At 35.2% G+C, this 12,268-nt stretch overlaps 1 protein-coding gene across 1 annotated transcript; it reads right to left on the bottom strand.

Annotated features, from left to right (window-relative positions):
* Nucleotides 1-256: 256 nt before the first annotated feature.
* Nucleotides 257-4,013, bottom strand: LOC128556327 (uncharacterized). Its single transcript, XM_053541043.1, has one exon. The coding sequence runs from the start codon at nucleotides 3,354-3,356 to the stop codon at nucleotides 1,497-1,499; it is 1,860 nt and encodes a 619-aa protein (XP_053397018.1). The 5' UTR covers nucleotides 3,357-4,013; the 3' UTR covers nucleotides 257-1,496.
* Between the last annotated feature and the right edge of the window lie 8,255 nt (nucleotides 4,014-12,268).

Genomic DNA, 12,268 nt, shown 5'->3' with positions numbered 1-12,268 from the left:
CCTTCTAAAAAGGTATTTTTAAATGCATATGGATTTGCGTTATCTTAAAATACTATTGAAACTAGATACCTTGTGAAGTTAATGTATACTTTTAACAAGTCATTGCAAACTATTTAATTTATTGACAGATAGTCAATTCTCGTGTCATTGACGTTTAAATGTCTATGCCATTTAATACAAGCGATAATATATTTAACAATCAGATAGACGGGGTATTTCAGACCATGGCACATTATTAATTATACAAATAGTCATACTGGCTTTAGCAACGGTGTTTATTTCAAGTAATAAATACCCGATACACAATTCGATGAATAAATATACAAGGACTATTTAAGGACATTGAAAATTAAAATTAATGTCATGAACTGATAGGAATGCGATCTCTTATCATAAGATAGGATCGCGTTCGAGTTTTAAATCTTCTTTAATAGTTATAAAATATTTGATTTTCTTGTATTTTAAGAACATGAAAGATTAATAGTATATCTCTATTTATCACATTGGGCCGATCAATATCTATTGTTCAGAGTACGCTGCTTATCTTTAAAAACCTTTTGAAATATATTTTTTATTTTTATTTTTATTATTATTTTTTTTTTTGCAAAATAAAACATTAGAAAAGAATTTGTGGTAAAACATAGCAACAACTTAAACATATATTTGAATAATTAAAGACAAAATAGACAATTTCACTTCAAACGATATACTAGTATACATTATGTATCGTTGAACATACATATTGTGAAACAATGAAAGAAGTACAATAAGTAATTAAATAACGCGCACGCTGTATGATGTTTGTAAATATGCATGTTGACTTTTATGTTCATATTTCCTCTGAAATTATTGAACACGACATCCGTTTGAGGTCGGTCGAACATAGTGCGACATATTGAACACAAAATTCCAATATAATATAATACAGACCGTATTTCATTGTTTGTTTTGCTCTTATGTAAAGATATTTACTAAACTTAATAATTCTTTATTGAGTTGTCGAGTCATATACATAAACAATTGATTTGCTCTTTCACCACACGTTTTCTAAAACATCAGTTTTCGGTAGTTTATTTCTGCTTATTTTCACCAGTCCTGAAAAAATCTGGAGTACGACTCAATAGTTTAAAAATGAAAACTCTTTCAGTCACACACTCAATGAGATTTATCATGTGTGTAACGTGGCAACTAAGAGTGGTCTTTTGTTGTTTTCAGCTAGTTTTATCTTAACTTTGTTGAGGAAAATGAGGTCCAAATGTTTCCATCAAATTTTCTTAATCCACAACTGTTGACCGGTTTTACTATTAATTCTTTGTTTTTCTTCATATTCCTACTGGTTCGAACATTTCACAAGCGCACATTTTATGCTTATTAACATTTCAATTCGTAAAGTATATTATAATCTCAATTTCTGTTGTTTTTTCTCTCGATCTTCCTTGTTGTTCCACCACCAGTTCTAATCCCAGTTTCTTCAGGTAGCTAAAATCCTATGTTGTTCAGCTTGTAACAATACCCATTTGTGGCATAGCGTCAGAAGTCAAGAATGTCCTGCCACTTGCATCAATTTGTTTGGACTGAGGGTGTGCGGTTTTCATTTGAACTGACTTAATATCTACAGTCTCATTTTTCTCATTTTTAAGCTTTGGTTCAATTGTTTTGACATCAACATCATTTTCAGTATCTATTTTGTTCTCCTCGTTTTTGGCTTTTTCATGAGGTGACACTTTCACAGTAGACATTTTTGTTTCGGTATCAGAGACTAGTTTCATTTCTGACTGAATATCTTCTTTCACGACTGACTTAATTTCTTTTGTACCTACTTTTTCTTTGCTTTCTAGAGAGCTAGCCTCATGAACTTTTGAACTGATTCTTGATTCAACACGTGACCGAGGGGTGTCGAAAGGGACGTTTGGTTCTTCATTCGGAGTATATTCTGTTGTTGATGCTCTATTGTAAGGTCCATACAAATTATCAAAGGAGTCAATATGGTCAATTTCGTTGTATGGATTTTTTAGGATACCATGTGTAAATTTATTGTTATGCCTCTCATTAAATGAGGAAATACCAGTACCTAAAGATGCTCCATGTACACTTCGATTTGTCCTAAGCTTTCTCTGTTTATATTTGGATGTGTTGGATTGCATAGCCTGACGAATACGCGCTTCACCCTGAGTCATATTGAAGGTAGGGGGTGGGTAGTACTTTGCTAGTTCGGATGGATTTATTTCAAATGGTGAATAATCCTTTAATTTTCTGAATCTGCTTAAATTCTTCTCCAGTTCAAAAGAAATTTGTCTTTCGACCTTCGTCGGTGCACCATGCTTGCTTAACACAATAAGAGAGTTTTCAATGCCACCAACATTATGTTTGAATTCGGCATTATACGTGTCTGTATAATCAACATAATCTTCACTATTGTTATCAAACTGTTTTTTGGTCCCTCTGCTTTTCAGACTTGTAGAATTTATAGATAACGAAGGTAGGCTGCCTGTTCTATCAAGATGATCATATAGTGGTGTTTTCGTTCTTTTCACCCTACTTTCTTTTTTGTTGTGATATAACATACTTGCAGGACTTCCATGTCGAATGCTTGCTCCGTGCCATGATCCATTTATAATCCTACTAGGCGCTGGAGAACTCACTTGTGGCGATGATCTTCTGAGCTGGTCCAGTTTCTCGCCTGACACTCGTAGCTGTTGTTGTTTGCGAACTTCATCTGGTCCAATGGCTTTAGGACTACAGCTGTAGAAACGGCTTATACTATCACCCTCGGAAATTTCGGTCAACGTTGTCTTCGTTCTATCATCTCTCGTGATAAATCCTTGAATGATATTCACTGAATGTTCCAATTGCTTTTTGTTTTTTGGATCTACTACTGGATGCAGACGATTTTTTGTCTTAAAACTAGATTCCCCGACAAATCGATGAAAATGTTCCTTCTGACTTTTAAAGTCATCGAAGGCGTTGACGTAGACTGTTAGAAATCGTTCGGTTAACCGTGACGGAAGAGAATGTGACGTCCTAGGAGGTGGGGAAATGGAAGCGTCTTCTGGGCCTGATTCAAACGTTACCGTTGACACAGTTTCTATATCTTTCGTTTTGCACACGGCTGTGTCAGATTTTTCTGACTTCACAGTTGCGACGCTTGGACTCCTTTCCCAAGTACCCGCAAAACTCTTCTCCCTTCTCCACACTTTTTGAACAAATGGTTTTAATTCCACAATAGGTAACGGATCAGTATCCTTAACCGAAGCCATGTCTTCTCCTTCAACATTTAACTCCACATTGAACGAAACCTTCGGCCTCTGCACTGAAGAACGTATTGTGCCGTTGCTTGTTAACGATTTCATAGTCATGGCTCGTTGAACGCTATCAAAGTTTCCACATACTATATTTATTCTTCTCTTTATATTTTCAATATATTCAAAACTAATATTTTGTCAATGAATTACAATACACTGATTGTTCGTAGCCTTGAAAAGAGTCTTGTAGCTTTAAAGCTGTATTTAAAGCCCATATTCAAATGAGCCATACGAAATAAAACCCCGTGATTGAAAGCCAGTTAAAAATATAATTAATTCCAAACTGCACGTCCTTATTCCATGGTTAAAGCGTAAAATTTAACACCACCTTTTATGTTCGACATTTCGGTAATTTTTTCATCGATTTAAGCGTTAAATAAAACTTGTGAATTCCTAGTCATCCAAATTAACCTCAGTAGGAAAACTAATAATTTATAATTGAATTAAAAACGTAAACCCTTAATTCATTTTTCCGACGACTGGATTAAACCGGGAAAAGCAAACATTAACAATTTACATGAAATACGTGTTTAAATCGAATTCGTCTGAATAAAATATATTGACTTTACTTGTTGGCACTGAATTTAAATATTATCAGTCAGCTGTTTAACGATTTTCAGACAAATATGAAACAATTAAAAGAAGCTTTTTAACCCGTGGCCTGGTGGGGTCTTAAATGCCATTGTCTTTGTTTATTCACACCAGTCACACTCATTGTATTACATTACAACGCCTATACTATATGGTATCGAATATTTCCCAGCTGATTTATTATTCTCTTATATGAACATGAAATATAACATTCTTTCTTTTTGAAAGAAATAATTTAGAAAATACGCCATTAAATCTTACGCAGAAATAGATCGCAAAAAGATTTAACATTTCAAAATGTGCTGTCAGTTCATCAGTTTAATCTATTTTGTAGTTTTGCAACTACCAGTGTATTTATATTTTGATTTGTAATGCGGGATTGAGATCAATGCACTGTTTCGTTGAGTGGATACCGGGGTGCTGTAAAGAACTTCACTTAGATAAAGTGTGACATTTACTTGGTTTAATACAGCACATTCATGTTTGTTGGTGAAATAATACTTAATCAACACGACAGCTTCAGTCAAGAAAAAATCATGTGACTTGAACCTATAATTTATGTATCGACTTAGAACGGAAAATAACAGACCCAATGTTATATTGAGTTTGCCGTAAGTCATTTGTACCACTGAAAGGGCACATGCATGCAAAGTTTCATTACATTTTGTGCAACTTTAACTGCTGCAGAGAACTTTACAATTTTTAAAGTCTAAATTACAGATTGAATACTAACCCACAACCCTAATCCATATTTGGGCAGTCTTTATTACATTTAACTGCTTAAATTGAAATACTATCGCTCGTGTTAAAGACAAAGCATTTAAAGCTTTTAAAGAGGTAATTGACCATGTAATGTGTCAGAATATTATTTCATGCATGTCAGACAAGATTTTCCTGAGCTTTTGCCAGTGCTGGAAAAACTTATCTTACGGCCTGTGGTGTATGGTAACTCACGTGCTGTAATACATGAATGATTGCGTAAATTCATACCCTTCTACAATAAAATCATTTCTTTTATTTCATTTCTTCTGTTAATTGAAGAATACGATATGCAAAAAATAATCTATGACTAGTTAAAGATTCGGATGGAAATATCTGGCTCTCGGGTAACTTCTTTGCGGTAACTCGGCAAAGCCTCGTTCCCATGTAATCAGTTAACCTCGAGCAAGATATTGACAGCCACACCTTCAACCAGTGAACGATTATTGTAATAGACAGAAAGGCTCACGCAACGTAACATTAACTTGCATTTATATTAGATTAAGAAAAATATTATTTTTTGTTTTTTATACTACATTGCTTTTCCCAACCCTTTATCCAGTGCAGTCGTTTTCTTAATTTTCTTAATAGTATCAAATTAATGCCAAAAGGCACGGGAGAGGGATAACGACAACAGGCCGCGCATGGTATTGTTATGCGCATGTGCAAATATCGTGTAAAAATAGCCATCTAAATATAGCCATCCCAAATAAAAGTCTATTTTTAGATAAATAGCCTTAAGGTAGAACGCGACACTTCACGAACTTTCGAGTAGCCTCTTGAAATTTTGCGTGTGTAAATTTGACCATATTTCAAACAAGATGCAGTTTATTTTATACTAATAGAGGCAACCGGTTTTTGTACACGAGACGTCAAAGTTGACCACCAAAGCCCGTTTTTGAAACTGACGTTGCCGCGTATCCTTGGCAACTGTTACGGGTACTGCAACGGCACCAGCCAACAAATTTTCTTAAATTATACATTATTCGACGAGAATTATTTTTTCCTTTGTGGTGATGTAAAAATCATTGTTTTACACCGACAAATATTTGAAAAATGGAAAGAAAATCGCCGTTTTTGACTAAAAATTGACGTTCAGTTTCGCAGCATTTTTCGGCTTTAAATCAGCATATTACAAAATCCCTGAATTAAATTTTTAATTTGTTTCAATAAACGGTGTTTAAAATGTATACCGAGTCCAAAAGACAAATAAAACTGGGGGGTCACCGACTTAGTTTTTTCTGTACATGTGATTTTATTTCCCCCACCCCCATGCGTAAATTTTGTACTGTAATTCAATGTCTGCAGATACGTTTGAGACATCATATTTGGCCATTGTGTTTAGCTTATCAGCTGCACCATTTAGTGTTTTACTGGTTCTTAAAGAAATATACAAAACAAGAACAAACATTTTGTTCCATGGCAAGAGGTTTATATATAAACAATGATGAAAGTGTATTAAAAAGTGAAATCTTAGTACATTTCAATATATTATATAACGTGCCACTGGGGAAAAAATCCGAAGCGTTTGGTATCTTTAAATGCGTCAAGTGGACACAATTTGCTATAATTAAGGTGGAATGTGCCTAAATTCAGAAGTTATTGGGCTCCGTTTCGACATTTTGTTTAATCTAAAATCCAGGATATTCCTCATATAACGCGTATTTTACATTTTTGATATTTCTGTAACGTTTTTCTCCGCAAACCTTAGACGTCCATTTTTAATGAACCGTGATTTCACGTCCGTCAGACTGTTTTCGTAAATCGTTCTGTTCAGTCAACAAGTATCTGCATTTAAAATGGTATATAATTTGTGGTGATCACTTAACCTAGACTCGATATTTACGTTAAAGTTACGTCAGAGCGACAAATATGACGTTGAGTTTTGAATAAAAAATATGCTTTAATCTTGTCTAATGTAAAACCCAAGCAATATAATTTGACTAAAAAGTAATATGATGATGAAACTTTGTTGTGACTGTATTTAATCGCAATGAGTATTTGTTTCTGTAAATTTTCATTTTAAGATAAACTCTACTTTTAGATCAAAATTGCCTTTAAAACTCTGTTACCGTGGGCGAAATTATTACGCTGAATTACATTACTCTACCCCTACCCCAGATAAAAATACGTAAGTAAACGGGTTCTCGTATGTCTTGTGATAAATTTTTAACCTATTTTAAGAAGAATTTAGTCAAAAGATTCCTTTACAACTTTGCAAGGATTTCTTGAATTACCTCTTAAGTTTATGATTATACATGATTGATACACACGACATTGTAAACATTTACAAAAATAATAAGAAAAATTAAAAGCCCTAATATCGTTATGTCATCATATTGGAATAAACATCACAAATTTATAATAACTTTATTATAAATTTTACGTTTTGGAAATATTTCGATTGTTTCGAGAGTAGTTAGACACCCCGATTCCAAATAAAGTGCAGCCACGGGGAAACCGAATTTATATTCATTGTACGGAGGCTGTTGCTCTGAAAAGGTTAATTTATTAATAACGCTAGATAGAAACGCTCTCCAGAGATGTGTTTTAAGAAAGGTTATCCTTGTATTCATAGACACATAATAGAAAGATATTCCATATATAATATTTTTCCTAATATTAGAGACCTATTAAACATAACAAGTGCGAGTAAATACTCTGCTAAAAATGATAGATATTCCATGAAATAAAAAAGAAAGAAAACTGTTTGTTTTAGGTTTAGCGCTGTTTTCTGTTACGACAGGCGGTTAACCTAACCAGTGTTCCTCAATAAGTAACTTTCAACTTCACCACATAAAATCGGTGGTGGAGGACGAATGATTTCGGACAGATACTTTCTACCAAATTGTCACGCCCTACCCAGGGATCGAAAAAGCGATTCATAGAACTGAGCTAAGCGGATGGGGTAAAAGAAAGAAACACAGAAAATAGTGGTTGTGATGGAAACTCGCTGTAACTCATCAGCGGTTAAACATGTATAATTCTATGTTGTAATTATCTATATGAGCGACTCAAGAATCGTAACTTTGTACATAGGACCGACGGCTCAAACTTGCTAGTCCTGGTTTCGTATTTACGAGATACTAGGATTTGTACCAGTATATGTATATGTGTAAGACTTTATTTTTTATTTATTTTTATTTTAATAAGCGTCTGAGATGTCAACATTCAGAATGTAACAATTTTCAAACAATTTAGCAGTTCACTCATCAGAATTTCATAAAGCTACGCTTATGCGTTAATGTAACTTTAGGATAGTATTCGAAGCGATACCTCTTACTGAGCCGTGCCATGGGAAAACCAACATAGTGCATTTGCGACCAGCATGGATCCAGACCAGCCTGCGCATACGCGCAGTCTGGTCAAGATCCATGCTGTTCGCTAAGGGTTTCTCTAATTACAGTAGGCTATGAAAGCGAAAGCACGGATCCTGACCAGACTGCGCGGATGCGCAGGCTGGTCTGGATCCATGCTGGTTGCAAACGCACTATGTTGGTTTTCTCATGGCGCGGCTCATATCATGATTGTCATTGAACTCGTATCTCAAACAGTGCCCTTTGCTATAAAATTTCAAAATATTCTGACTAGTAAACCCAAATCCCGCCGTCAAAATATGTGAACATTTGCTTGGAGCTGATAATTAACTGGAAGAGACCATAGAAACTAATCTTATTGTCATATGTTACTAGGCTGGAGAAGTTAGGAACGAAATAGTAAAAATGTATGTCATTGGGATGTGCGGGCGTGCGTGCGTGTGTGCTTATGGAGGAAAAGGGATAATATCAAGAAAAACACGAAACAATTAAGCTTTACTCTCGTGGAGGGCAAACTTAAAAATATATGAAACTGCTGTATGATACTGATCTATGATATTTTACAATAATTATGATTTAACTTTTTGTTTCAAATGTGAAATCTCCGAACTATCTACACAATTGCATATGTATGAATTCTTCATTTTAGCAGTGTATTACAACGGAAAACTTGTTAAATTGGTACTTTGAATAAGAAAAAGATGAAAAAAAAAGTCATTATTATATAGAAAATATATTAAAAGCGATATTCAAAATGGCTGAATTATGATGTAACGAACGTATCTGCAGACGTCGAATTATGGTACAAAATTTACGCATGGGGGTGGGGGAAATAAAATCACATGTACAGAAAAAACTAAGTCGGTGACCCCCCAGTTTTATTTGTCTTTTGGACTCGGTATACATTTTAAACACCGTTTATTGAAACAAATTAAAAATTTAATTCAGGGATTTTGTAATATGCTGATTTAAAGCCGGAAAATGCTGCGAAACTGAACGTCAATTTTTAGTCAAAAACGGCGATTTTCTTTCCATTTTTCAAATATTTGTCGGCGTAAAACAATGATTTTTACATCACCATAAAGGAAAAAGTAATTCTCAGTTTTGTACAGAAGGGAAAGAAATTATTGTTAGAGTTCAACACTAATTTCAGACCCGAAGCCGAACAAGTCATGATGTATATTAATAAGTCGTTTTTACGGCAATAGTGCATTGAAATAAAACAGCTATATAGCATGCTCTGTATTAGTAGTCTTACTCTATGTAAACATTCACGACTGTTATCAAAACTAGAAAGAAACAGTAACGTAAGTGCAGACAAGTATGGTTTGAGGCTGCGTTTTTTGGAACATGGCTTTCCTTGTTGGATATTCTTCCTTGTTTGTATCAGTATTATAGATAACCATGCCCTAACTGTTGTCATGTTTCGATAGCTACGGCTGACCCATGGTATCTGTGAGTACTATGGATAACATGCTCCGCATATTTTTGTACTTCAAAAGCATCATGTAGCTGGAACATGGTATATATGAGTATTTTAGACAGCTATGCTCCGACTGTTGTCCTGGTTAGATAACAACAGCTGGGTCATGGTATATATCATTACTATGTTCACCATGCTCCATCCATTGTTGTGTTTCTGTTACCTCAGCGGAGCATGGTAAATACCATTACTATAGTTATCCATGCTCCAACTGTACTGATGGTTCAGTAACAACAGCTTGAGGACAGTCTATATAAATACTATAGATAACCATGCCCAAACTGTTATAATGGTTCGATAACAACAGGCAGAGCATAGTATGTATCAGTATTATAGTTAATCATGACCAAACAGTTGTAATGATGGTTCGGTAGCAACAGATTGAGCACTGTATACATGAGTACTATAGTTAACCATGACCTAACTGTTGATATTATTTGATAACAAAAGCTGAAGCCTAGTTAACTCTAGCAGTAGCATGGTATATATCAGTACTAAAGTTATTCATGCCCCAACTGTAGTGATGGTTTGACAGCGACAGTGGAAGCACGATAAGTATGAGTACTATCGATAACCATGCCACAACTGTTGTAATGGTTAAGTATCAACAGAAAGAGCACGGTATATATCAGTATTACAGATAACCATGTTCTGGCGGTTGTTGTGGTCCAGTGATAACAGCTTGAGCACGGTAAATATGAGTATTGTAGAAAACAAGATAACCATGCCCCAGTTGTTGTCAAGGTTTGGTATCAACAAGAAGAGGTATATACCAGTATTACAGATAACCATGTTCTGGATGTTGTTATGGTTGAGTAAAAACAGCGGGAGCAGGGTAAATATGAGTACTATAGATAACCATGCCCAAACTGTTGTCATGGTTTGGTATCAACAGGAAGAGCATTGTGTATATCAGTATTATAGATAACTATATTCTGGCTGTGGTTCAGTAGCAACAGCGGAAGCACGGTATATATGAGTTCTATAGATATCAGTATCACAGATAACCATGTTCTGGCTGTTTTTGTTGTTCCGTAACAACAGCGGGAACATTGTAAATATGAGTACTATAGATAACCATGCCCCAACTGTTGTCATGGTTTGGTATCAACAGGAAGAGCATGGTTGATATCAGTATTCATGCACCAACTATAGTGATAGTTTGATAGCGATAGTTAAAGCACGGTAAATATGAGACTATTAATGACAATGTCCCAACTGTTGTCATGGTTTGATGTCAACAGAAAGAACACGGTATATATCAGTATATCAGATAATCATGTTATGGCTGACAACAACGGGGGCATGGTAAATACAAGGGCTTTAGATAACCAAACCCCAACTGTTGTCATGGTTTGTTAACAGGAAGAGCATGGTATATATCAGTATTCATGCACTAACAGTAGTGATGGTTTGATAGCGATAGGCGATAATTAAAGCACGGTAAGAATGATTACTATAGATAACCAGGTCCCAACAGTTGTCTTGGTTTGATATCAACAGAAAGAGCACGGTATATATCAGTATTACAGATAACCATGTTCTGGCTGTTGTCGTGGTTCAGTTACAACTGCCCTAACTGTTATCATGGTTTGGTAACAACAGGACGAGCATTTACAGATGCATATGTTCTGGCTGTTGTTGTCTTTCGATATATATGAGTACTACAGATAACCATGCCCTAACTGTTGTCATGGTTTGGTATCAACAGAAAGAGCATGGTATATATCAGTATTACAGATAACCATGTTCTGATAGTTTTTTGTAGTTCAGTAACAACAGTGGGAGCCTGGTAAATATGAATACTATAGATAACCATGCTCCAACTGTTGTCATGGTTTGGTAACAACAGGAAGAGCATGGTATATATCAGTATTACAGATGTCCATGTTCTGGCTGTTGTTGCGGTTCAGTAACAACAGTGGGAGCATGGTAAATATGAGTACTATAGATAACCATGCTCCAACTGTTGTCATGGTTTGGTAACAACAGGAAGAGCATGGTATGTATCAGTATTACAGATAACCATGTTCTGGCTGTTGCTGTGGTTCATGAACAATAGTGGAAGCTTGATAAATATGAATACTATAGATAACCATGCCCCAACTGTTGCCATGGTTTGGTAACAACAGGAAGAGCATGGTATATATCAGTATTACAGATGACCATGTTCTGGCTGTTGTTGTGGTTCAGTAATAACACTGGGAGCATGGTAAATATGAATACTATAGATAACCATGCTCCAACTGTTGTCATGGTTTGGTAACAACAGGAAGAGCATGGTATATATCAGTATTACAGATAACCATGTTCTGGCTGTTGTTGTGGTTCATGAACAATAGTGGAAGCTTGGTAAATATAAATACTATAGATAACCATGCTCCAACTGTTGTCATGGTTTGGTAACAACAGGAAGAGCATGGTTTATATCGGTATTACCGATGAATATGTTCTGGCTGTTGTTGTGGTTCGATATATATGAGTTCTACTGAAAACAATGCTCTAACTATTATCATAGTTTGAGTTTGATGACAACAGCTGGAGCATTGTATATATCAGTACTATAGTTTACCATGACCACCAGTAGCAACAGCTGGAACATGGTATACAAGAGTAATATAAATAATCATACACCGACTCTTTTCGTGGTTTGATAACAACAGCCATGCTGTAGTTATGGTTCGGTAGCAGCAACTGTAACATGATATATGAGTACTATAGGAAGAGAGTAGTATTTATCAGTACTATAGTTAAACATGACCCAACTGTAGTGGTGGTTCGGTAGCAAAAGATTGAGTACGGTATATATGAGTTAT

The sequence above is a fragment of the Mercenaria mercenaria genome, chromosome 4, assembly GCF_021730395.1.
Source record: "Mercenaria mercenaria strain notata chromosome 4, MADL_Memer_1, whole genome shotgun sequence".
In the NCBI taxonomy this organism is placed as follows: domain Eukaryota; kingdom Metazoa; phylum Mollusca; class Bivalvia; order Venerida; family Veneridae; genus Mercenaria; species Mercenaria mercenaria.
This window is presented reverse-complemented; position numbering and strand designations above follow the sequence as displayed.

Excerpts from the sequence above, each read along its gene's own strand:
- LOC128556327 (XM_053541043.1), bottom strand. The coding sequence starts at position 3,356 with ATGACTATGAAATCGTTAACAAGCAACGGCACAATACGTTCTTCAGTG.